The 27,657-nt window shown below is 38.0% G+C and overlaps 2 protein-coding genes across 2 annotated transcripts; both read right to left on the reverse strand.

Annotated features, from left to right (window-relative positions):
- Positions 1-1,625: 1,625 nt before the first annotated feature.
- Positions 1,626-12,718, reverse strand: LOC137030801 (oxygen-regulated protein 1). The gene is made up of 4 exons (XM_067401234.1): positions 12,594-12,718; positions 9,601-10,275; positions 6,830-6,980; positions 1,626-6,475 (listed from the first exon to the last, which is right to left on the reverse strand). The coding sequence occupies exons 2-4, from the start codon at positions 10,255-10,257 to the stop codon at positions 1,626-1,628; spliced, it is 5,658 nt and encodes a 1,885-aa protein (XP_067257335.1). The 5' UTR covers positions 10,258-10,275; positions 12,594-12,718.
- A 4,814-nt stretch (positions 12,719-17,532) lies between these two features.
- Positions 17,533-23,386, reverse strand: sox17 (SRY-box transcription factor 17). Its single transcript, XM_067400275.1, has 2 exons — positions 22,937-23,386; positions 17,533-19,852 (listed from the first exon to the last, which is right to left on the reverse strand). Exons 1-2 carry the CDS (start codon positions 23,211-23,213, stop codon positions 19,083-19,085), a joined length of 1,047 nt encoding a protein of 348 aa, XP_067256376.1. The 5' UTR covers positions 23,214-23,386; the 3' UTR covers positions 17,533-19,082.
- Positions 23,387-27,657: the final 4,271 nt, after the last annotated feature.

The following is a 27,657-nucleotide window of genomic DNA, read 5'->3' on the forward strand; positions in this document are numbered from 1 at the left end:
AAAGGTTCTTAATGGACTATAAGTTATATATAGTAAAAAAAAAAAGAAAGAAAAGGTGGTAACAATTTATTTTGATGGTCCACTTCAGATACTAGAATATCTAAAGTGGACCATCAAAATAAAGTATAACCAAAAAGGTTCTTTGGGAACCTAACCCAGTTCTTCAATGGCATTGCTGTGAAAACCCCCTTTTTGGAACCTTTATTTTTAAATGTGTATGAGATATGACTACTGAAATAAAAACACAAGTTTGTATGAATCTACCGTATCCTTGACATTTCTATAAAGCCTTGCATTTACGAACAAATAAAAAGTACAAACACAAATTTATAATTGTTTAAAATAAATGTGATATTTCCAACTTTCCCTTAGTGGTCACAGGCAGCATGGTCATACAACATACAAACATACACTGTTAGGTGAAGAGAAATCACATGACTTGGCATGAATGTGTGTTCTATGCTTTGGGCAAAAAGACGAAGCGATGAAGCGATATGCCCTTTGTTTAGACGTTCACTCACAGGTACTTTCTGTCTGTGGACAAAGAGGTAATAAATGAGTTGCTAGCCTTATAGACCTGGCTTTTTACTTGAACAGAATTTGAATTTTGAAATTGATCAAAGTTATCCATCTTGAAGAACATCTCAATTTTCTAACTGCACCGCTATAATTGCACATGTGTATCCTATGCGGAAGTCTTTCTTGTTGATTGACTATTATTAGTTTGCCATTCATGGGTTTATCTCCCCCAAAGGTATAAACATTGAGCCCCAAACACAATCTAAACATTGAGAGCATCCGCCCAAATCCACCAATCTCTTTCAGCTCTGCCAACAGCGAGAGTTCGAGGGTGGCTACTGTAGCAGGTGGATAGTTTGGGGCGTGGCTACAGTACAGTGGCGTTTGCAAAATATGCTCTTTCCTCACATCCTAGTTGTGAGAAGCTAACAAGGATAGAAAAGGAAACAAGGATGCACAATTTGTGAAATGAGAAGCGCCCAAGAGTTGAGCGAACAAAGGCCGGAGACTTGTTGCCCAGAGGGTTTTGAGTGTAATCTCTGTTTATAATGTACTAAAGGAGTCATGATAAAACCTTGTTGATGCCATTGATTAACTGTCTCATTCTAAAATTTCCCCCATTGGGCTGACTGGTTCTGTCCACGATTTTCCATTAGAACATGGTTTAGTATGGTACAGTTTCTCCATAATGGTGGAATGTTTTAGTGAACCAAGGTTCCTGGTCTCGATGGATTGAGAAGCATTCTGTTTTGGAACATTATAACATTCTCATTGATTAATGGCATACATTATTGCTGACATACACAAGTTAGCAATGATGTCGTTGAATTTATATTGACATACTAGGCATTGTGCATTTTTGCGCACAGGCAGGGGCACCACTGGTTGTAATATCACCTTCAACACTCATGCACAGATATCTTTTGCAAAGATCTTCCCACCAAACTTTATTTGACAAATTCTTTAAGGTACTTGAAAGCATGCCCAAAGCCAGTATAGCATTTTTTTTCTTAGTTTGGGTTCATGTTGGTGGCCATTGCCAATGTCGAGGTGAGGATTAAGGTCAATTTAAGTGCAAATAAGTTATTTCACAATCTGAAGCGGGTTTAGAGAATGGGGCAGTGCTGTCCACAAAACATGTATAGAATCTCCAGTGCATCAGGTTCTGCAGAGCGTCTTGTGACTTCAGCACTTTGTCCTTTGGTTGGCTGGGTAACTATTGGAGGTGTAGTTTCTATCATTGGATGCACCTTATTTGAGGGTGGTGTGAAGACCGTTACAATGCTGTGTTTTTCAGCATAACATTTAGGAGGCTCTGCAAAAGGAGTAACTTTGTTCTCTGTAGTCCCCTTTGGAGTGTCAGATTTTTGCTCATCTGACTGTACCTCGGAATCACTGGCATTTGGAAGGTGAAAGTAGGTGAACGTTTTCCCGGGGCACCCTGTATTTTCCCCTTCCTCTGTGAAAGACGGATCCTTGTCAGGCATCATTGGAGAATGGCCAAATAAGGAATATGGAATATCCTCTTTCCCAGAATCCTGCTCTGACTCAGCCAATCCAATTTTCTCTTTTACATGCTTGGGTGTGTCTTCATTCTCTGGACAAGATTTCGGACTCATTTGGTTTTCCCTACATAACCAGCGCCCCTTATCAATTAGGACTGCATCCTTTGGTCCCACCCTGGCATTCAGAGTGATACAATGCATTGGCTCATTGAAGCTGTCTCCTAAACTTGTGGCATTAAAGTATGACAAATCTGGTGTGGAATTTGTGTGAGCCTCATTGATGGAGGGCAGCCTGGGGGCATTTGTACTTCTAAGGCCTTCTCTTTTCTTGACTTTGTGGGCTGAAGAAGATCTCTTCTCATCGGAACTAGGTCCTTTAGAACCTTGTCCATAAAGCCGCTCAATAGTTCTTTTTACATAACCCTTGGCGATGGCCAACCTGCATGCGTCTTTCTCTTCTCTTGATGCCTCTGAGGATGATGAGGATTGGTGTTCATTTCTGTCAGAAGATTCATGGTCATCTGACAAATCAGAACTTGGGCTGCACGGCTGTGTCTGTATGTCTGTACTGTTTTTAGCAAGAAACATGTCTCTGATGGATTTAACTCGGTTGGTTTGAATGTGTACCTCTGAATCTCTGTTTTTGGAATCATAGCTGAATGCTAATGATGATGAGACAGAATCTATTGATGCCCTCTCTGTGGTTTTGGTAATCTCTGCTGCCTCTAGATTTGGTTCATTGATGTGGTTCAAGAGCTGCTTGCCAAATGTCTGTGCTGTATTATAAGGTCTCTTACTCACTGATTTTTCCTGGTCTTGTAGACTGCTGATAAGCTTTGCAACAGTGCTTGCCTTTTCTTCCTTAAAATCAGTCTCATTTTCTTCACACTCAGTGGCTTCCTCAGACATCTCCTCAAAGTTCTCCTGGTAGACTGTGTAGCATTCTGGCGCTTCTAGGATCACATGTTCCTCTTCAGAATAAGTCCTACGTTCCATACTCAAGTCTTGATGTTGTATTTCATCTACTTCTATATTTGATTCAATATGAACAAAATGAGAAATACCTTGCACCTCAGGTAATGCTACATCCCTCTCGGTTCTCTTTGTTTTATTGTGTAACTGATCTTGGGTTTGAATGGTCTGAATCTCATTTTCCCAATGCCCTGATATCTTCTCTTTTGAACATATTTGTTCTTCTACATCTTTCGGCCCAGAACTTTTCACAGTAAGATTCTTTTCTTCATTGAAAGACCTTTCCTCGGGAAAGATCTCATCACAATAGCTCTCATTCTCCTCCTGTTGGCTGACCTTTTCATTCACAGAGAAATTTAGTTTTCCTGTACAGGTAACATGTGACTCCTCTGATAATTCAGTCCCTTCCTCTTCAACAATGTCTATGTCTTTTATTATCTCATTTATTATCACCTCTTCTTTTTTTAATAATATCTTATCTTCTTCAGAACTATTTTCTTCCCATGTACCTCTTCCCTCATTACTTTCCCATTGTCTTTCTACTCTCATCTCTTCTTCCTTTTCCTGATGTTTCTTGACAGTTTCTTCTTCTTGTCGCTTGGGTCTTACTTTCTCCATTTCTTGAAGTATTGTTCTTTTTAACCCCATCTCTCTGCACATTTCAGCTCCAAAGCTAGATTCACTAGATGGCATATCTTCACAGATATCCGAGTCAGCTATTGCATCACCCTGAAAAGTTCTGTCTATGTTAGAAAAGTTCTCATTTCTCAAATCCTTTTGGTATCTATCAGCAATCATAAGATTGTCCGTATCAGGTCTTGCCAGTGTGCCTGCCGTGAAAATCTGTGAATTGTCACTATCCTTAAGGTGTGCATTTATAGCTCTATCAATAACTGAATTAACATAGATGCTCACATAATCTTCCAGAATATGAGTAAAATCTGAGAAAATAGCCATCTGCTCTTTAGAGTGGAGCTCTGAACAGCCATTCATTTTATTTTCTGGGACTGAATCACTAACTTTGTCAGTGTCCTCCATTTGATTGCATATCATGTACTCTACATCTACATGGTTGAGGGCTGCTAGCTCCTCTCTGACCCTCTCAGGAACACCTAAATGTTCCATCAGCACTTGGATAGAATGTTCTTCCTCATCTGAACTTGGCCTGTGATGGGACTCACTCCCAGTGGTGTCTGGTGTGGCACTGCTACTTCTTGCTTTATTGCTCAGTACTTGGAAGCCCTTCCAGTTCTGTAGCAGCTGAACAGATGCTGAGTTGTAGAGGTCAGATAGACTTGTCCTTAGATGCTCTGCATCCTCTAATACTGCCAGTTCATTTAGAGACTGCAGCATGAGCATAGCTTCAGATCTTAGGTTGGTCTCAGTGTGACAACATGTATTTAAATGGCTTAAGCCATCCTTTAACGTCATGACAGCAAGAAAGGCAAGGAGTACCCTGGAGGAAGAGCCAAATGTAGATGCCAAGTTTGAAGAAAAATCTGGCAGACACTTGGACGTTTTCAAACACAATGACCACTTGTGCTGTGTTATCTCACGAAGTGACTGAATGGCATAGCAAAGCTGATCAAGTACTGGCTTCATATCGGGCCTTACAGCCATTTTAACTGTGTAGAATTTTTGCGCTTGAAAATCTATAGGCTTTGTTTGGATCCTCAAAGTATTCTCTGTGTCATACGAGTAGGTCTTACTTGTTAGCTCAGAAATCTGTTGATGTCCACTTGTTTTTGTTAAGTGATCACTTTGTTCTTTGTCTTTGTTTTTGGTGTTTCGCGAATATAAATGGATCCCTTTCTCATCAGTCGTGTCCTTTGTTGATGGTTGTATTGTCTTAGCAGATTGATAATTGAACAGTGATGCTTTTACCATTGTGTTATTTTTGGGTATAGTTTCTAAACAGGAGTGCACTGGACTCAGTTGAGGTTCACTTTTCTGTAGCCAGAGTTCAACATATTCTGTCAATGTGCCTTTGCTGAGTGATGCTTTATTTCCAGTTTCATTTGGTAGCGTGTAACTATCAGCTTGCACTTGTACGTTGTTTTGTTCTCTTTCAACCAATATTAGGCTCTGGTTGTCTGTTTTAAGTTGATCATGCTCTGTTTGAGGCTTTGGTCCTTTTCCACTATTATTTCTCCTTTTCAGTAGTTTTTGAACAGCTTTTGCTCTGAAATGTTTCATAGCTCCTTTCTGGCTTAATAAATCAGCTCTTATTTTCTTTATTTCTTTCAGGATGTCATCTTTTTTATCTCTCTGTTTTCTTTCTGGATTAGCAGACTTAAACAAGTAATTCTTTTTGACTATTACTCTCACTGGCTTCCTCTTTGTGGTTGCATCAACAGTAGGAACTCCTTTAGATACTGAGGCTTTTCGGGATGCAGTAACTGCTGTTGCCGACACCTTGGCCCTTTGTGTTGAGGGGGTGCTTGTTTTGTATGTGGAAGCATGTGGTTTGGACATTGGGGAGAGTATATCTTGTATCCCAATTGACTGACTTTTGATGGTTGTCAAGGTCTCCGATTTCATTTCCTCATTGAAGGAATGGAATGTTTTTTCTGAGGATACCATGTCAGAAGATGCTATATAGCCACGTTGCGTATTTCCTGAGAAGTTCTCTTGACAAGTCTGCATTTCATAGATGTGTAACAGTGTCTCACATGTCTTTTTCTGATTGTCCTGGAACTGGAGCCATGTGGTGGTGTTCATATCGGAGGGCAGAGTGCATCGAGGTTTGGGTATAGGGCGGTTACAATGCTGGGCCATGTAGTCTTCCTGGTTCACTTCTCCATTGTCCAGATCTTCCATGTAAGAGTATGAAGAGATCTCATGAATTTCTGTATCACTAACAGTCACGATGCTCTCGATAGATCCTTGTTTGTGTTGTACCTTGTGCAAGTGGGCAAGCGGTGAAGGAAGCCTCTCTAACTCCATGCTTGCTGTGCCTCCATTGATCTCACTCTGTTGATTTACACAACAGCCTTCCTTCCTGTCACTGGGGTCACTCTCGATGTCCTCTGTGGCAGCAGTATCATTTTGAGGGGGTAAGTTGTCAGGTAAATTAGCATCTAGGTCAGGACAGGGAACGGTGGCTGCTAGAAATTGATTGCACACACTGGAACGACTAACCGTGGTGGTCCAATGAATTGTTTCTTCCTCTTTAATAGTGAGGCGTACCTTCATTTCTACTGTCATACTTCCATCTTGATTGACTCGAAAGGATTTCTCAATGTCATCGTCAGACGGCATGTATGTGTCATCCTCTCTCTCACCATCCAGACTGGTGATTATTTCTGCTTCAGAAACGGACTCAAGGTGATGTCCAGGCACTGCTTCCACAGAGCCATTTGGGATGCTTGGACAATCACACATACTTTCTGGCAAACTGCTTTGTATTTGATTCACCAAGTAGCGTTCTGAAGATAGGGAGAAGGGAAAAGATTTGGTGCTGCGGGATTTCTTTTTTCCTTTAGAATGTTGGTGATATGTAGATAGCCGTAGAGTTGTTTGATCAAGTCAGGACAGCAGTAGAGCAATGCAAGTGAGAAAGAAAGAGCAGACAGAAACAGATTAGATAGAGAAAGCATGCATGCTATAATCCATATTGAAGAAAGTAGGTCACTGTAGGTATTACAGTAGATATGAATGCCTCAGCACTTACTTCAAGACAGTCTCTGTAATAGATTATCTTGACATGCAGTGTAACGTATAAGATACATGTTTTAAAAAATAGAATAAAGTATTGAATATGTGCAAAGTTACTTTCTCCCCATTATTATAGAAGTTGAGTACTGGAATAAAAGGCAAATTAATCAACTTACTGGTTATTGGATGCCGCCGTCCCAGTCTTTTAGCTGGTGGCCACACTGGAGGAGATGACTTCTGGACATCATAGTTGCTTTTTTTAAAGGGTTCTCGGCCAGCAGTCACCAATACCCCAGAGCATAAGATCAATGCAGGAAGCCCGTCCACCTATGATAATGTGAAAACATCCTTATCATGTGTCAACAAAGCAGAGATAAGATAAAAGTGTAGATAGTAGTCATTCTAGAAGACATAATTGTAATTAATTCATAGATGTCAGTTTAGGTCATTTATTAAAGCTAAGAGTTGTTAACAAAGTCAAATTCAAGTAGAGTGTGGCTTTAATAAAGGCCAATGTTGTTTGTAGACTCTATAGACTTTCATTGTATGGAAAAACAGTTCAAGAAACATTCTTTAAAATATCTTCTTTTATGTTCCACAGAAGAAAGAAAGTCGTACAGGTGTGGAATTACAAGGGTGAGTAAATGATAACAAACTTGGTCGAGGATGAGAGGTTGCATATGTTGTGTCCTGTTGGAGCACTGCAAATTTACATGGACTGCACTAGCCAGTGGCTTGAGTTTGATAAGCTGTTTATTTGTTTCAGGGACAGAAAGAAGGGTGTAGCCATTACAAAAAGGCCATTCGTTAGTTGGTGAAAGCAATTTTGTGCACCTATGATTGATATCACAAATAGGCGTTAGGGTCTATTCTATGAGGAGCATGGCTTCCTCTTGGCCTTGAGCCCAATATAATTTTTAATGGTTTTTGTTAAGAAATTTTAATGGAGAACAAAGAACAGAGACCCCTAGATCAAGGTTAAATTATATGTGCTTATCATGCTTTTTACATAGGCTGGAAAAGGTGGCAGCTATAGAGGCTTTGGCCCTGGAGGAACGTTTTCATAGTTATCGGAAGTACCTGCTTTTTTGCGTGTTTGCACCGAAGGAACTGGGAATGATTTTAGTTATAGGACTAAATTAGCTACAACTTCAGAGTACGGTCTAACCCAGCACAGTGACGTAAGTGTATGTTGATTGGCCGAACGCATGCCATATGAAATGTTGACATTGTTGAATGCCGTGCTTAAAAGACATCGCTGTTGGCCGAATGCAACCAGGAAAATTGCCCTAGGGGAAAATTTAGTTCTCGGGGAACCACCCTAGTTGAGTTCCTATAAATACCTGGTGTGAAAACCCCTTATATGGTTGTATGCCGTAATGGTATACAGTTCCCATAGCATCGGCTACGGCAGAACCAATGAACGAGAATTTCTCGGGTTAAGAGTATATCAACTTTCAGTTGTTTGCTTTATGTGTCAGATCAAGATGCATTTAATACTTTGCATTTGTAAAAGTAGTAGATATTTTGGAGCCCCATCCTAACCATCCTAACCCCATCCCTACCTTAAACCTACCCACTTCTCAACAACATAAAACATGTAACAGGCAAATAAATGTACAGTCACGGGTATTTATTGCAAAAACTGACCAAATAACAGTGTAAAAGTATTACAGACAACTCATGTTGCATTCCAAGTCTTCTGAAGCCATAAGATTTCATTATATATGAAGAACAGAGTGTAAGGTTTTAATCACTGAAAATGATCCCACACCATGAAGGCACGCAGTCATAGCTCATTCAAAGCTCATTTTGTGTGTCTCGAGACACACAAAAGCCAATGGCATTTCACAATCAGAGCTGACGTAAAGCTTTTTCTGGCGGAAATAGCTGCATCCCAATTCAGAGGCTGCAACACAATGGTCGAAGCGAGCATTGTCAAATGGGACGCAGCTAATGCACAGGATCCGAGCTACATGGTGGATGGAGACGGTGATCATTTTTGGATCTGTTCCACACACAAATCAATCGTTTAACCTCGAAACACTTGGAATATTTGTACTTTTTGAATAAATTGTGACTGTAGTCGAATCTGCCTGTTATATTCTGTGTTTTATATTATATAATACATATGGGTAGGTTTAGGGGGTTGGTGGTTGGTTTACATGCTCAAACATTTCTAAATAGTGTAAATAAAATTAATGTAAATAAAATTATGCTGCCTGATTAAATTGAAAACCCCAACATATACATGTCAGAAGTACCTGCATGTTGGAAAATAACGCTAAAGGGGTACCCTTTGGGTGACGCAGAGGTTGTTGAGAATATATATGTAGATATTTAGGATACTCGATTAAATGTGTAGTAGTTCAATAACAACCATAAATTGCAGTCATGTTCTACAGGACAATTAAAGTTAGCATTATTAATAAAGCTGGTTTGGTGGTATATATGCCATGTCTCTGAATCCTTTCTATCCCAGATTGCAGTTGAGTATAATAGGATGAAATAGTAAAGAGGCTTAGCCTCACTGGGTAGCAGGTCTTCCTTGGTCTGTAAATGCTATTTATGCTCACTCAGACACTGGGTCAGCTTACTTGCACCAGAGCCACTACTGACATGGTCACCACTCTTATCAAATAAAACACTGGAAATATAGTAATGGCTCACAGTTTCTTTTGTGTCCAATGTGAAGCTGCTCTGTCAAAACAAGTGCATGTGTTTTTGTAGCTTGGTGTTTTACATAGGCTAAACCTTTAAATTGAGGCACAGTAATAATGCAAGTTCAATGTAGAGACCTAGATTAAGGGGAGGGGAAACCTGTCGATAAACAGTCATTATTTTTGGAGTTAACTTATTTATTAATTAAATAAGAGATTTGAAGAACTGAATGAAAAATAAAATATTGTAACTAAAAACGAATATAATTTGGTGGCAAAATCCTTACCCTTCTTCCTTCAGTTGTGTATAGCTTGAGTACAGGGAAGCGCATGACCTCTGACATGTGATCTAACAGTGCTTCGAAGGAGTATGTTGTTCTCCTCTGCAGCGTCAGTGTGTGCTTCACTTCTGGCTCTCCATTGCGGAACAGCACTAGCCGCTTTGGTGAGTGCAACAGGACCCGCTCGTTCCGTCGGCCGCTGTAGGTTCCGTGTTGAGCAGGGCTGTGTGTGTACCAAGCCATGCGCCGGGCGCTAACAGGACGAGCGTGATACCAGGGAGGCGGTTTCCGGCGCGCTCGTTCCAGGTCGATGGGTTTGACAGTTCGGCGATCAGAGCAGATGTAGGATTGACCATGATGTAGCTGGTCGAGGGACCGCACCGCTGTGTGACCACGAGGAGTTGTAATGGTGCGCACTCCAAACGGCAACGGCACACGCTTGGACAGGCTATCCAGGAGAGCCTCGAAAGTTTTAAAAGTGCGGCTGTTGATGATCACAGGCAGACCACTGAACTGGGCATCGCCGCTTTTATAGAAGCACACACGTTTGGAGGCGGTTGTCTCAGTGATGAATGGCTGCCGTGATGTCATCTGAGTGTGACCACTGGCGGTGGACTGGGCCTGTGGAATAGCCTTCCGCACTACCGGAGCTTCGCTCATCATCGCAGTTTAAACCGCATCCTACATGGAGGAATGCATGAAGAAAGAAACTCAACTGACAAAAATGGCCACTTAAGAATATTAGCAAACCTGCACAATCATGCTTTTGACCTTAACCACTCCAGTGAAAGCATTCCTTTTTTAAATATTATAAACCGTCCTGAAAAGACCAGCTGGAGAGAAATGTGCAACCCAGGCTCAATGGAAAAACGGCAAAATGATATGCTATTGCATTGCATCTCGAACGTTTCACAACAGTGTAATGTCCAGTGGGTGGCGCTAAAAGCCTGTTCAGTTTTATCTGCGAATGTTTTATTATGTTGATTGTTGTACATATTGTGGCAGTTCTGAAGTGAGTGATGCAAAACAGTTAATGCTCTGTCGCAATTGAAAATAATGTACCATTGACACTAACCCTAAACATACCCGATAGTGTTAACAAAAGCAATCGTAGGATTAAATCACATTTGCTGAAACAACCATGGCATTTTAGCTGATATTAAAAGTCTCTGATCTTTTTTTATCATACCCGACTTGTACCCGAGCACTTCACATCAACTGCACTGCTGTATCAGCTGAGCTGCCGAGCAAGTTTACTGCGCCAGAGATGACAAACACATAGAGCTGGTTATGTGATGCAAACGTTTACAAATCGTTTTGAGATCATAATATAGTATTGTGCAAGGAACAGCATGAAAATAAGTCTTTATCAATTGATAATCTGCCCCCGTAATCATACACTCTAAAAAATTTTGGGTTAAAACAACCCAAGTTGGGTTGAAAATGGACAAACCCAGCAAATGGGTTGTTTTACCCAGCAATTGGGTTAAACGTTTGCCCAACCTGCTGGGTAGTTTTATTTAACTCAACTTTTGTTTAAAAATGACTGTATTGCTTGCTTAAAATGAACCCAAAGTATGTTGGAAATTAACATTTATTAATAAGTTTAATGAATAATAATTAAACATTTATTAAATTGCTTATTAATAAATGTTCACCTTTTGATTATTATTCACTCTAAAAAATGCTGAGTTAAATATGGACAAACCCAGGGATTGGGTTGTTTTTCTACCAATTTTGGATTTATTTTTTTTAGCCAGCAATATAGTAATATAGTAAAAGATGTGTTTTTGCTCACCCCAAATAGGGGCAAATTTGTGGGGTATTTTAAGCTGAAACTTGACCATACCAGAGACTTATATTACATCTTGTGAAAGAGGGCATAATAGGTGCGCTTTAACCCAACCTGCTGGGTTTGTCCATATTTGACCCAACTTAGGTTGTTTTTAACCCAGCATTTTGCTGTTGCCTCTAGTAATTATGTGTCTGATTTTTAATTTCCAACCTATTTTGGGTTCATTTTCAGCCAGCCATATAGTCATTTTTAAACAATAGTTGGGTTAAATAAGACTACCCAGCACACTAGGCAAACATTTAACCCAATCACTGGGTTTGTCCATTTTCAACCCAACTTGGGTTTTAATTTTGTATAAAAAGGGTTAAAATTGCATGCTGTTTTACTGCCTCTAGTGTTCATTTCTTTTGGAAACTGCAGTTGTTTTTGATGATGTTTTTTTTTTTTGCAAAAATGTAAGTAGGGGTAAGTTTTTCCAATGAGCCTGTGTTGGAAATGTATTTTATGTCTTTTTAGGTCTTTAATTGCTACAGCCCTTGGTCCAGCATCCAAAACACAACATACGCTGATATATTTTCATCAGATTTGTTATAATATTTGAGATAATATTGGATCATATTTTCATCCTTATTACAAATAAGCTTCGAGATTGCATATTCTTTACCACCATTAAATCTATTATAGCGATACTTAATGTGCAGTTATTTCAGTTGTTCATGCCTGTTTTTGTGGATTCGTACAGGTTTAATGGCAGGTGTTGTTTACTGTTCAACAGGTCCGGATTAAACCATCACTAGAATTGTTCCAGTCAGAGACACGCTCAAATAATCAGCCAATCTTTCTTCAACCATTTAAAAATAATAGTAATAATAATAATAATTGGACAGTAAACAATACTATTACACACAACTTAGTAGAAAACAGAATTCTTTAAAAGGTAAACTATTAAAATATATGAACTGAAAAAATTCAAATTAAATTTTAATAGTCAGAAGGACTCCATCTATAAACTGCATTCTATCATTAGGTTACAATAAGGAAATGGTAGTTGTTGTTTTTTTCTTCTTCTGTCCCTTAATGCTCTGAATACAGCTTTAGCCGTGGAAGATTTGCCCGGTAACAACAAAGCAGTTAAAGAAAACGCTTCACAAGACTCAAAAACACTACATTAAATGTACAGTCATAAATGTTGTAAAATACTCACTGTGTTCCTCATTTTGAGCAGGATTTAAGTTAATGTGAACATTTTGTCACCCATAAGCGCTGTCATATGCTCTTCAGAAAAGCCCTTCAGTGGAGACTGGAAGTTATTTTGAGCGACTGCTTCAGACTTCATTTGCTTAATCTTTGCTCACTTGTAATCTCACCAGCAGGGCTGGGCTACGTGTGAGCTCCGCTGTACTCGCTCTTATCTAGCCTGTTGATCTATTATAGACACCAGGAGTCTCAATTTAGGCACCATCACCCTAGCCCACCTTGTTTCTTGGCTTGTCTTATGTAAGAAAAAAGACACATCAGTATATATAACAATATCTTATCAATGACATGCAATGAAAAAAAACAAACAAACAAAAAAAAAACACGTTTGAAGTTCATATCAACTTGAATAGATGATTTTTAGAGTGTTTTTATAAAAAAGAAAATAATACATTTAGTCCTGGTTCGCTTAGCGTTCACTCTGTCACTTTTAACACCAAACAAATATACAAAAGAAATGGAAAACAGACATCCAAAACAACACTGTGAGCTAAACACGCTTGTTGTATGTGAGTACATGATGGTATTTTTAGTGGTTGAGAACACGTGAAGAGCTTCCCAGGTAAAAAATAAAATAAAGTACATTTGAATGCACTAAAAAATACTTCAATACGAGCAAGTACATTTGTAGTACATTCTTATTTTTGTGTTAAATAAAATTGTAAAAGTTATTTCTACTTCAGCACATTTAAATACCACTAATACTTAAATTGAGTTTTAGTGCATTGAAATAAAGTATACTACCTCAAAAATATATAGAGAAGTTTTATTAGTGTATTTCTTAAAAGTGTGCTCAATCTTAGGAGACTTTTATATAGTAATCCTAAATTTAAATTAAATAGATTTTATTGAAAATATATGGTCCCACTTTATATTAAGTGGCCTTATTTAAATTAATCATTTGATACATTGCATTTATTGTGTACATACACAATATGTACATTGTACTTATATTTTAAAAACACCTGCATGTAATTACATCTGTAATTATATTTATAATTACTCTGTTGACCAATCGCTTACACCTTACCCCAACCTTAAACCTACCCAAACCACCAAACCTGTCCCTAACCTTACCCGTATCCTCCTCAATAGCAGCAAAAGTGTTTTGCAATTCACTATGAACCCAATAAGTACATTGTACTTATTTTTTGATGTAAGTACATAGTAGTTAAGTCCACTTAATATAAAATGGGACCAAATATATTACTGATATACAAGTACATTTTCCCAACTGTGGTACTTAAGTACACTTAATATAAGTGCACCAATTAGCACTAACACTTAAATTGATTTTAAGTCTAGTCAGATAAAGTAACCAAATAGTGTTTTACAAGTGTGTTACTTAAAAGTGTGCTTTGAACGCTTTACATACAATTTTAGTAGATTTAAAAAAGCACATTTTAGTTCATATCCATGGTGTCTCAAAATAGCACATTTGAGTACACTGATGTTCTTAAGATTAAGAAGTAAAGAAGAATTTTTAGTATATTAAGTACAAAATTAGTGCGTGAAAAGTACATTATGGAAGTGTACTGAAATAAAGTGTATTTTAGTGAACTTTTTTAACCTGGGTTATAAAATGTTTAAAGCAGTCAAAACAAATTCCTCCGTTACCGGAGGGCGACGTGTACCGAACTGTAGGGGGCGACAACGCGACCATGACAAGACGAACCAGGTGTTCTTGAGCATTCTGCGCTTTTTAGGGTCACATCTTGTGACATCACATCCTGTTTTTGATTAGTTTAGATGTCTTTGGTCCATGTTGCGTTCATATTTCATTCGAATCGCACCAGATTGGAGCGATACACACTTTATCAGGGGTCTCGGTCCGCTTGTTTGGTGCGCAGCAGAATTCAAACCTATTCAAATGAGCCGCACTAACAGAGTTCACTTTAATCCAACCAATTCTGCCAAGTTTGAACACACCCTATGTGACACAATTATACTTAATATAACACACTTTAATTACAATCTTTGCAGCAGTGGCTCACTTATTGTTTATCCAGCATGGATTCTTACTGCCTTCTCTCATCTGAGATATCTGGAATGTGTGTCTCTATATTTAACCCTTTGCAGTAGTCTAGGCGCCGGCTTCAGATCCCCGAGCGAACATGCTTACGCTAGGAAACTATCCAAGACATGTTTGGGATAAACATAGAATTTGTTTGATATGTCTGTGCCAGGGCCTAAAATGTGGACACACAAATGAACATGCATAGATGACACAAAGCCAAACCAGCCTGTGTATTATAACACAGTAAAACACAATAAAAGTGTTTAGAAGCAACATCCCATCCCCTTTTTTTAATTTCTTACACAGACCAGCACAAGTGTTGGCAGAATTGGTTACTTATGCACAAATAAAAAGTGACAAAGCTGAGATAGCTCAAAATACTCCAAGTAGAATCTACACATCCTTTACTAATTATTTAAAAAAGCACAAGAGCGCACCCTAAAGGCAATGTGTGAAATGTCATGTTTAACCTGAGAAGATGTAGAATGCCAGGTGTTTAAAAGATGAATCATTATAAATGACAAGTCTGTATAGATTTAACATATCTTAAAGTCTTATATGAAAAAGCATCTTAAAACACTGCACTGTGATTGGTCAAGTGGATAACACTGATCATCTGTTAGTGGGTGGATATATTAGGCAGCAAGTGAACATTTTGTCCTCAAAGTTGATGTTAGAAGCAGGAGAAATGGGCGAGCGTAAGGATTTGAGTGAGTTTGACAAGGACCAGATTGTGATGCTAGACGAATGGATCAGAACATCTCCAGAACTGCAGCTCTTGTGGGTGTTCCCGGTCTGTAGTGGTCAGTCTCTATCAAAAGTGCTCCAAGGAAGGAACAGTGGAGAACCGGCGACAGGGTCATTGAAGGCTGGCCCGTGTGGTCCGATCCAACAGACGAGCTCCTGTAGCTCAAACTGCTCCAGAAGTTAATGCTGGTTCTGATAGAAAGGTTTCAGAATACACAGAGAATCAGTTTGTTGCGTATGGAGCTGCAGACCAGTCAGGGTGATGCTGACCCCTGACCCCTGTCCACCGGCAAAGAGCCAACAGTGACACGTGACATCAGAACTGGACCACGGAGCAATGGAAGAAGATCTGGTCTGATGAATCACGTCTATTTAAGTGTTTACAGTAGCTCCGCCCACCATCAGCCTGACTGATCCGGACAAACTGACAAGGAACCTGTCTGGTAACAGGATCACCTTTTACCGAACTCTTTTCCCGTCACATATCAGATCAGAGGGGAGTTTATTTTAAATAAAAATTAATAAAATATTCGAAAAGTGGAAATAAAGTGCCTAACGGGTATTTATTAGTGGGAGTAAAGTGTTTATCGTATAGGGGAGGACTTTATAGTTGAAATTAGGGCCCGAGCACCGATTGTTATCGCTCAGTCAATTAATTTTCTTCTTCGAAATTAATCACATTTTTGAGGGCCTAAACGTGCTCGAAAACTCATGAAACTTTGCACACGTGCCAGAAATGGTGAAAATTAGGTGTGGCAAAATGGCTCAGTAGCGCCACCTACAAAAACCTTTCGCGCTGCGTTTCATGTACAAGTATGAAATTCAGTAGACACATGTAACAGCCCAATACCTACAAAAACGTCTAACAGGAAGTGAGATTTTTTTTTTGATTTGAAAAACGTTGAACTTTAACAAACTCCTCCTAGAGCTTTAATCATATAGACATCATATTTGGTCAGTCTAATCTAAAGGGCTTTGCGACGTTAAATTGTGAAGAACTTGAGTTTTCGTTGAAGGGCGTGTCCGATGTTTTGCCATGAAACGAGAAGTTGTCGTAACTCAGGCATACAATGTCTGATCTGCTCCAAACTTCACATGTGTGATAAGAGTCCTGCCCTGAACACATCTACATCACAATATTCAGTTACAGTCAAAGCGCCACCTGTTGGCAGCAGGAAATGTTGTGCGTAGAAATGACTTTGCCACATTTCTCCTATATTTACATGCATGTCACCCACTGCTCACTGCTTTCCAGGTGCGAGGGCCCTTTCATCGCTGCTTGCAGCTTTAATTGAAGTTGTAATTAGAATTGAAACAACTGATTCCTGACATGAAGAACTTTGCAACACTGATGCTGTTTTTCCTGTTTATTACTGTAAAGCTGCTATAAAGGAATCTGACTGAATAAAATAGACCGCTGGATACTAACACAAAAGTAATGAAAAGGAAAAAAAATAATGTGTTTTTACACTTGCATGTCTCTTGCTATTCTGCAGGTGCAAATGTGGAACTTGTACGATAAACAGGAAGATTGGTGTGAAGCTTCTCTGAGACGCGTGTGTGAAACACAAACAGACCTGTTTCAACGTACACTTACTCAGTATTCCTGTTACAATCAGCTACATTTAGAGTTTACTTCACTAACACACAAATAACAAAAGAATCCATGTGTGTCAGTTATATTTATACATCTAAGGGTCAAATCAGTGGAAAAAATAGCTTATTGTGTCACTGTGTAGAGCTACTGCAGTGTGAGGCTATATTTAGCAGCAGCACAACTGGACTGGGATTGGGAAAGCCGTGCTTATGAAAGTGATAAGGCCAGGGAGGAGACACATATTTCAAGGATTATAAAATCCTGTCACATCGACACACACACACACATACACACTTCTGTGCATTTACTGTAACTTTCATCCAAGCTTTGAGGCAGAGAAGCACAATGTCTATGAGAAACAGCTGCAATCTATGGGACGTCTCCTGTCTGAATATGCCTTTATGTGTGTGTGTGTGTGTGTGTGTAATCTGCTCCAACAATTGTCTTCTTCTCAAACACAAAACTTTATTTATTAAACACACTCAACTGTGTCCCACCCATATAAAAATAAAATTCATTAATATCTCAAATGTTCTTCCCAGACATTAATTAGATGAAATGGAGAGCGAAAGTCTTCTGCTGCTAAGATTTATTCGTAATCTCACACGCTCCCACAATAAGAGACCTCAACATATTTCTCAAACTGTGCCCAGGTCAGGGTAAATCTGCAATAAAAAGTCAATTTAAATATAAAAAAGAAAGTTTCATAAGGAACATTTGATACTTGCATGAAGCATGATTGTCAAAGTCTTCTAAGCAATAACATTTTCCTATTTGCTGTTTATGTGAGTCAGTGCATGTTGCTTTCACAGTTCCTGTTTTTCGACTTTATTGTGCCTGCGTAATCTGTTCGCTCACATGCGTGCTAGAGTTAATAAAGATCTCTGTTTAGTAAAGGCTTCACAGATTATCATCACATTTAAGGCATCTGTGCCAAAAGAGCAGAACACGTTCTTTAAAAGTTGAACTCATTTTAACACGAGACGCTGCAACAGACGCGAGCCGTCTAGCGCGTTCACATTGAGAAACAATGGAAAACTCTGTGTGAACCGGTTCTAACACAAGCATGAACATGCACACATTTACACACAATAGAAGGTTGAACTTATTTATAGATTGAATACAGTACAGAAATCTGCAGTGAAGAGTGACGCGGTCGAGAGGGAATTAACGTGAACAAAGCAACACAATATTGTGCTTTACTTTTTATTTTTTTGAAAAATGCAACAACAAAAAAACAATGATAAAATAAAAAAAAATAAAATAATTAACAGAAAGTGACTCTGAAAGGGTATTACTGTACAGTCCAAAAAATGCTGGGTTAAAAACAACCCGAGTTGGGTTGAAAATGGACAAACCCAGAGATTGGGTTAAATCCTGTTTTATTAATCCCAACCATTGTTTAAAAATGACTGTTTTGCTGTCTTAAAATGAACCCAAAATATGCTGGAAATTAAAAATCAGACACATCTAGAGGCAACAATAATAATCAAAAGGTGAACATTTATTAATAAGCAATTTAATAAATATTTATTACTCAATTATTCGTCAAACTTAATAATAAATGTTCATAAACATTTAATTTCCAACATATTTTGGGTTCATTTTAAGCAATATAGTCATTTTTAAACAATAGTTGAGTTAAATAAAACTACCCAGCATGTTATCTCAATTTTCAACCCAACTTGGGTTGTTTTTAACCCAGTGTACAGTTCATTTTACACTGACAATATTTTCTGCTTGCGTTTACTACTCGTTGGAGGAAAAACATTTTCTTTCTAGAGATTTTTGCACCAGAATTTGCCCTGTGAGTCATGAGTATTTCTGTCCTGCTTTACAGAAAGAGAAAGATTGTAAATTTCAAAAGTGTAAATGCAAACAGCATATAGACGGACCCAAAGCTAACAATCGAACAAAACTCTGCCGTTTTAATGGGTTCAGCTACTGAAACAAGTCTGAAAACAACTGAAGGGCCTCTGTGGGAAATTAGACAAGCAGTTGATTGAAGCTAAAAATAATCAGTATGATTAATCAAGTTCATATTCAGGTTTTATCAAAAAGAGTGTCCGGTCTGCTCAGGAGTTACTGTAGCCGCAGTAGTACACAGCGTTGCTGGCGTCAGACAGTACGGTGGAGATGAGCTCGGACCCCTGCAGAGGTGCCTGAGGGACCCCGTAAATCAGACACTGATCAAACTCCACCTCATCCACCATCTGACCGGCACCGGTCTGCGAGTGTGGATCAGTCAAGGTGTGTTTGTGTGTATGAAAGGAAGATTCCTCAAAGGGACGCTTCGGCTGAGAGTTGGAGAAGACATCTAAAGTTGAAGGGAAAGCTTGATGAGAAGAAGAGGAAAGGCTTCTGTTAAAAATGCTGTGAGAGATGGAGTTATTGTGACTCTCGTTAAAAAGCTGCTGATTGAGATTGAGCTGTGTTTGGTTGGGATCGGTGTGTGTGTAAGTGATGCCGTGTTCCTGGAAGTGTTGATGGTATCTGCATGATGACTGCTGGTGACTGTCCTGAAGATGGCCAGAAAACCCCGTGGCCCCGGCGTCCATCGGAGACGGGTCGGGTGTCGGCAGGCTGTAGGATTCGAACGCCTGGCTCTCGCAGTACGGAGGCAGTCCTGAGTAACCCACGCCCTCCATGCCCAGGAGCGCCTGCGCGTCGCCCAGCCCTGACAGCAGAAAGCCAGAGTCCAGACGCTTCGTTCGCTTCACCTGTTTGCGACGCCGTGGCCGGTATTTGTAGTTCGGGTGGTCTTGCATATGTTTCGCTCGCAGGCGTTCGGCCTCCTCCACAAATGGACGTTTGTCCACCATTGGTAAAGCTTTCCATGACTTACCTGGAGATGATATGAAAGTGGATTTAATATGATGCATTTAAGAGACTTGAGCAGTTTAATTAATAATATTCACTCTAAAAATAGCTGTTAATAAACGAAACAAATTCACACAGTAAAAAACAGTTTTTCCATTGAAACAGTAATATAACGTATAAACAATGCATTCTGGGTAATATTATTTGTCGTTTTCGAGAAAGTAGCCAAGGCCTCTTCAACGCTATCATACGTATTTCACAAGGTTAGTGGTAGGTCATTCGTACGAATTCATACAAATTTCGCAACTCGTAAAATACTTACGATTTAGCAAAAAACTATTGTACGAGTGAGCTCGTTTGAATTAGCCACCTCAAAAAATATGTACGAATTGCCGTGAAATTGGGTTGGCCTCTTTTCTTAAAATGACAAATATTACCCAGAATGCATTGTTTTTACGGTATATTACTTCTGTGAATTACAATGCATTCTGGGTAGTATTATTTGTCGTTTTCGAGAAAGTAGTCTATAGGATAATTTCTCAAAAACTATAAATATTACCCAGAATGCTTTGTTTTTACAGTATAATCTGTATATTACAATGCATTCTGGGTAGTATTATTTGTCGTTTTCGAGAAAGTAGTCTATAGGATAATTTCTCAAAAACTATAAATATTACCCAGAATGCTTTGTTTTTACAGTATAATCTGTATATTACAATGCATTCTGGGTAATATTATTTGTCGTTTTCGAGAAAGTAGCCTATAGGCCTCTTCAACGGTATCGCATCGAACGATTTTTATAAACCCCTGTGATGGGGAGGTTTAGGGGCGGGGTTAGGGGTTGGTCATTCGTACGAATTCATACAAATTTCACAACTTGTAAAATACATCCGATTTGCCGTGAAATTGGGTTGGCCTCTTTTCTTAAAATGACAAATACTACCCAGAATGCATTGTTTTTACAGTATATTACTTCTGTGAATTACAATGCATTCTGGGTAGTATTATTTGTCGTTTTCGAGAAAGTAGTCTATAGGATAATTTCTCAAAAACTATAAATATTACCCAGAATGCTTTGTTTTTACAGTATAATCTGTATATTACAATGCATTCTGGGTAATATTATTTGTCGTTTTCGAGAAAGTAGCCTATAGGCCTCTTCAACGGTATCGCATCGAACGATTTTTATAAACCCCTGTGATGGGGAGGTTTAGGGGCAGGGTTAGGGGTTGGTCATTCGTACAAATTCATACAAATTTCACAACTTGTAAAATACATCCGATTTGCCGTGAAATTGGGTTGGCCTCTTTTCTTAAAATGACAAATACTACCCAGAATGCATTGTTTTTACAGTATATTACTTCTGTGAATTACAATGCATTCTGGGTAGTATTATTTGTCGTTTTCAAGAAAGTAGCCCATAGGCCTCTTCAACGGAATCTCACAGCCAATTTGTGCGTATTTTACGAGGTGGCTAATTCGTACGATTTGTCTAAACCCCAGTGATGGGTGGGGTTAGGGGCGGGGTTTGGGGTAGATCGTCCGTACAAATTCATACAAAATTTGATAACTCATATAATACGCACTGTATGATTTAGCAAAAAAACATACGAATTTGTTCGGGTTAGCCACCTTGTAAAATACGTACGAATGGCCTCTTTTCTGAAAATGATAGATATTACCCAGAATGCTTTGTTTTTATGATCTATTACTTCTGTGAATTACAATGCATTCTGGGTAGTATTATTTGTCGTTTTCGAGAAAGTAGTCTATAGGATAATTTCTCAAAAACTATAAATATTACCCAGAATGCTTTGTTTTTACAGAATAATCTGTATATTACAATGCATTCTGGGTAATATTATTTGTTGTTTTTGTTTTTTAAGAAAGTAGCCTATAGGCCTCTTCAACGGTATCTCACGGCCAATTAGTACGTATTTTACATGGTGGCTAATTCGTACGATTTGTCTAAACCCCAGTGACGGGTAGGTTTAGGGGCGGGGTTAGGTCATTCGTACGAATTCATATGAATTTGACAACTCGTAAAATACGTACGATTTAGCAAAAAACGTATGAGTGAGGTCGTACAAATTAGCCACCTCGTAAAATACGTACAAATTGCCGTGAGATTGGCTTCTTTTTTTTTTATGACAAATATTACCCAGAATGTATTGTTTTTATGGTATATTACTGTTTGAATGGAAAACTGTATTTTACGAACAGTTGAACAAATGAAGCAGAATATCCACACACAAAGAGCAGAATAAAAATACAGTTCCAGAATGTGTCTCTAATTGTTTCTTATTAAATTTACTGATAAATAATCTGATTCTACCTGCAAATTACATTATTATAAAGCAACAGTATATAAAATATAAAATATTTGGAGCAGAAAATTTGTGTCATAATAAAAAATATAAATGCATATTGCAAAGCTATGTGTGGTTCACTGTCAACATTGATTATTCATAATTGGTTTAACTTATTCACAGTATAGATTCACAGCTTAAAAAATATGAAAATGGTAACTTTATTTTAAGGTGATGTAGTTACTTTAAATAAGTACTGAGTAATATTAATTAACTACATGCACTTACTATTGAGTTACGATTAGGGTTTGGTTTAGGGTTAGTTACTTGTAATTATGCATAATTTACTGTTGATACTATAGTAAGTAAAATAAAGTGTTACCAAAAATATTTTCGGTAAAAATGCAAGTAATGATAAAAAAGTGTAAAACTGTTGCAAATAGTTTGAGAAAATAAGTTAAAAATTTTGCACAAAAGAAAAAAAGCTGTAGGCTGCGTCTCACTTTACGCATTCATGCTGAATTATATTAATATATGACATAAAATTAGACTTTTGGATCTAGGTGCTCTGCGTAAACTCCAGTTCTTGTTTTAATTTGATGCCAATATGCATATTTGTCACAAAGCTATATTTTTTAAAACTGCAATTGGACTTTTAAAACAATCCGGCCTGGCAGTAATAATGATTTAAACAAAGATTCAAAGGTGATTATTTTAATTTGAATAATTCCCCCCTGCTGATTTAATGATTATATCTCTTTTTAGTTAAATAAATAAATAATGCAAATTTCTCTACTCACCAAGCATTTTACTCAGCTCTGCGTTGTGCAGGTCCGGGTTTTGCTGCGCGAGCCTCTTGCGCTCATCTTTCGCCCACACCATGAACGCGTTCATCGGCCTGCGGATGCGCGGCTCGCTCTTCGCGCGCCCAGGAGTCTCGTGCTTTGCTTTGGAGTCCGAGGGTGGACTGAGCGGGTCCACCCACGCGCACTGCCTCGCGCCAGGCATCATGACTGAGCTGGTGCCTCGGGTCTGGCTGGGGTCGTCACTGGCGTAACCCGCATCGGGACTGCTCATCTCCTACACGCAGCGCGCGCGTGTCTTTGGTGATCACCGATGAAACTAGCCTCTGGGTGGCCAGGAAACCTCCTTTAATGAATGTCCTCTGCTTAGTTTCCTTGTGTTGAGTGCATACAGTATGTTCAACAATAAGGTCAGAAGTGCACAGCGAGGTTTCAGGCAGCTTTAAACTCAGAAGCCACCAATGGCGACCTGTGGGCGGACCGCGCCGCGGAAGGTGTGAAGGAATCCGCAGTGCGCGTTTCATCCCCCGGGAGACGCGAGACATTTTTGCCAGGGCCACGTTTTGAGAAATATAACGCATGTAACACACAAAAAGTGAATAACCACACCACTTCGACATGTGTTTTGCCAGTTGAGCCTGGTGAGAAGTTCATACGACTTCTGTTTTCGAGTGTTTATTAATGATCAAAACACACTGCATGTAATTTAACTTTTACTGAAACATTTTTATCTTCTTTCTAGGAGGCATATGCTTAAAAAGAATGTGTTAGTATGTGTTTTTGTTTGTCATGATGATAAAAAGTGCGAGACTTTAATGTTTTAGCCGCAAGCATACACTTTTTTGACAATAAATAATATCAAGTGGTTGAATGTTTCTCGTTGGTTGGCACGTATATTAAGGGTTAAATGTTTGCCACACGGATACGATAAATGCAACGTTTGGTTTAGGATTAATATCCTGCCAGTAGATATAACCGACCTGAATTTGCAAACAGTAGTAGGAGAAGGATTGTCACACTGATAAGTGCGCGCGAAGAGAAAGGTGTTACTTTGTATACAGTCAGTGTATTAAGTAGAAGTTACTCTCACGCTCTCATTAAGTTGTAGTCAGTAAATATAAAGTAGCTGTTTTGTTTCAAACTCTGATTTTTGACCGACAGGCTTTAGCTACAAAACAGCTAATGATCTTTAAAATGTGCAGTGTTTTGTTTTAACATATCTAATGCAATTTATATTAATATAAATTATTTTAAACTATTGAATATTGGGGTCTGATAATATTGCTGTTGCCACAGTAAAGTGACCCCTGTGGTAAAACCACTATAGGCTAATGCAAGGCTTACTGTGGATTAATGAAAGCTGTAAAATATGCATGTAAATTGTGAATGTTCATGTTTTGAGAACTAAAGGTCCCTGTCTGCTCGTGTGCAGTGTTACGGGAGCAATTGGGAACTTTATCAAAACCACATCCTATTTTCTGCCCACCTTGATTTACATTTTTTCACTCTTTGTGTTGTAATGGCTTATCAGAAGAGCATTTTGTTTTTTTTTCTTTATCAATGTAGTATGTCAGAGCAATGGAAGCTTGTTTTCTGCCATGAAATAATAAATAAAAAAGGTAATTGCAACTTATCTCACAATTCTAACTTTTTTTCTTGCAGTTGCAAGATATAAACTGACAATTACGAGTTATAAAGTCAGAATTGTGATATAAAGTCAGAATTGCAAGGTATAAAGTCAGAATTGCGAGATATAGAGTCAGAATTGTGAGATATAAAGTCAGAATCGCGAGATATAAAGTCAGAATTGCGTGATATAAAGTCAGAATCGCGAGATATAAAGTCAGAATTGCAAGGTATAAAGTCAGAATTGCGAGATATAGAGTCAGAATTGTGAGATATAAAGTCAGAATCGCGAGATATAAAGTCAGAATTGCGAGATATAGAGTCAGAATTGTGAGATATAAAGTCAGAATTGTGAGATATAAAGTCAGAATCGCGAGATATAAAGTCAGAATTGTGAGATATAAAGTCAGAATTGTGAGATATAAAGCCAGAATTGCGAGATATAATGTCAGAATTGTGAGATATAGAGTCAGAATTGTGAGATATAAAGTCAGAATTGTGAGATATAAAGTCAGAATCGCGAGATATAAAGTCAGAATTGTGAGATATAAAGTCAGAATCGCGAGATATAAAGTCAGAATTGTGAGATATAAAGTCAGAATTGCGAGATATAAAGCCAGAATTGCGAGATATAGAGTCAGAATTGTGAGATATAAAGTCAGAATTGTGAGATATAAAGTCAGAATTGCGAGATATAAAGTCAGAATTGCGAGATATAAAGTCAGAATTGCGAGATATAAAGTCAGAATTGCGAGATATAAAGTCAGAATTGCGAGATATAAAGTCAGAATTGTGAGATATAAAGCCAGAATTGCGAGTTATAAAGTCAGAATTGCGAGATATAAAGTCAGAATTGTGAGATATAAAGTCAGAATTGTGAGATATAAAGTCAGAATCGCGAGATATAAAGTCAGAATTGCGAGATATAAAGTCAGAATTGTGAGATATAAAGTCAGAATTGTGAGATATAAAGCCAGAATTGCGAGATATAAAGCCAGAATTGCGAGATATAAAGTCAGAATTGTGAGATATTAAGTCAGAATTGTGAGATATAAAGCCAGAATTGCGAGTTATAAAGTCAGAATTGCGAGATATAAAGTCAGAATTGTGAGATATTAAGTCAGAATTGCGAGTTATAAAGTCAGAATTGCGAGATATAAAGTCAGAATTGTGAGATATTAAGTCAGAATTGTGAGATATAAAGTCAGAATTGTGAGATATAAAGCCAGAATTGCGAGTTATAAAGTCAGAATTGCGAGTTATAAAGTCAGAATTGCGAGATATAAAGTCAGAATTGCGAGATATAAAGTCAGAATTGTGAGATATTAAGTCAGAATTGTGAGATATTAAGTCAGAATTGTGAGATATAAAGCCAGAATTGCGAGTTATAAAGTCAGAATTGCGAGTTATAAAGTCAGAATTGCGAGATATAAAGTCAGAATTGTGAGATATAAAGTCATAATTGTGAGATATTAAGTCAGAATTGTGAGATATAAAGTCAGAATTGTGAGATATAAAGTCAGAATTGCGAGATATAAAGTCAGAATTGTGAGATATAAAGTCAGAGTTGGGAGTTATAAAGTCTGAATTGCGAGTTATAAAGTCAGAATTGCGAGATATAAAGTCAGAATTGCATGTTGTAAAGTCAGAAATGCGAGTTATAAAGTCAGAAATGCGAGATATAAAGTCAGAGTTGGGAGTTATAAAATCAGAATTGCGAGATATAAAGTCAGAATTGCGAGATATAAAGTCAGAATTGTGAGATATAAAGTCAGAATTGTGAGATATAAAGTCAGAATTGTGAGATATAAAGTCAGAATTGCGAGATATAAAGTCAGAATTGTCAGATATAAAGTCAGAATTGTGAGATATAAAGTCAGAGTTGGGAGTTATAAAGTCTGAATTGCGAGTTATAAAGTCAGAATTGCGAGATATAAAGTCAGAATTGCGAGATATAAAGTCAGAATTGTGAGATATAAAGTCAGAGTTGGGAGTTATAAAGTCTGAATTGCGAGTTATAAAGTCAGAATTGCGAGATATAAAGTCAGAATTGCGAGATATAAAATCAGAATTGCGAGATATAAAGTCAGAATTGCGAGATATAAAGTCAGAGTTGGGAGTTATAAAGTCTGAATTGCGAGTTATAAAGTCAGAATTGCGAGATATAAAGTCAGAATTGCATGTTGTAAAGTCAGAAATGCGAGTTATAAAGTCAGAAATGCGAGATATAAAGTCAGAGTTGGGAGTTATAAAATCAGAATTGCGAGATATAAAGTCAGAATTGCGAGATATAAAGTCAGAATTGTGAGATATAAAGTCAGAATTGTGAGATATAAAGTCAGAATTGTGAGATATAAAGTCAGAATTGCGAGATATAAAGTCAGAATTGTCAGATATAAAGTCAGAATTGTGAGATATAAAGTCAGAGTTGGGAGTTATAAAGTCTGAATTGCGAGTTATAAAGTCAGAATTGCGAGATATAAAGTCAGAATTGCGAGATATAAAGTCAGAATTGTGAGATATAAAGTCAGAATTGCGAGATATAAAGTCAGAATTGTGAGATATTAAGTCAGAATTGCGAGTTATAAAGTCAGAATTGCGAGATATAAAGTCAGAATTGTGAGATATTAAGTCAGAATTGTGAGATATAAAGTCAGAATTGTGAGATATAAAGCCAGAATTGCGAGTTATAAAGTCAGAATTGCGAGTTATAAAGTCAGAATTGCGAGATATAAAGTCAGAATTGCGAGATATAAAGTCAGAATTGTGAGATATAAAGTCAGAATTGTGAGATATTAAGTCAGAATTGTGAGATATAAAGCCAGAATTGCGAGTTATAAAGTCAGAATTGCGAGATATAAAGTCAGAATTGTGAGATATAAAGTCATAATTGTGAGATATTAAGTCAGAATTGTGAGATATAAAGTCAGAATTGTGAGATATAAAGTCAGAATTGCGAGATATAAAGTCAGAATTGTGAGATATAAAGTCAGAGTTGGGAGTTATAAAGTCTGAATTGCGAGTTATAAAGTCAGAATTGCGAGATATAAAGTCAGAATTGCATGTTGTAAAGTCAGAAATGCGAGTTATAA

Source organism: Chanodichthys erythropterus, chromosome 11 (genome assembly GCF_024489055.1).
Source record: "Chanodichthys erythropterus isolate Z2021 chromosome 11, ASM2448905v1, whole genome shotgun sequence".
NCBI classification, from domain to species: Eukaryota; Metazoa; Chordata; class Actinopteri; order Cypriniformes; family Xenocyprididae; genus Chanodichthys; species Chanodichthys erythropterus.

What these genes read in the sequence shown, in the direction of transcription:
- LOC137030801 (XM_067401234.1), bottom strand. Translation starts at nt 10,257, where the DNA reads ATGATGAGCGAAGCTCCGGTAGTGCGGAAGGCTATTCCACAGGCCCAG. An exon ending in ACACAACTGAAGGAAGAAGG is followed by an intron (nt 6,981 to 9,600) that starts GTAAGGATTTTG and finishes ACATTATCATAG; the next exon opens with GTGGACGGGCTTCCTGCATT. An exon ending in ACGGCGGCATCCAATAACCA is followed by an intron (nt 6,476 to 6,829) that starts GTAAGTTGATTA and finishes AACATTCTAAAG; the next exon opens with GAAAAAAGAAATCCCGCAGC.
- sox17 (XM_067400275.1), bottom strand. Translation starts at nt 23,213, where the DNA reads ATGAGCAGTCCCGATGCGGGTTACGCCAGTGACGACCCCAGCCAGACC. An exon ending in AGAGCTGAGTAAAATGCTTG is followed by an intron (nt 19,853 to 22,936) that starts GTGAGTAGAGAA and finishes TATCATCTCCAG; the next exon opens with GTAAGTCATGGAAAGCTTTA.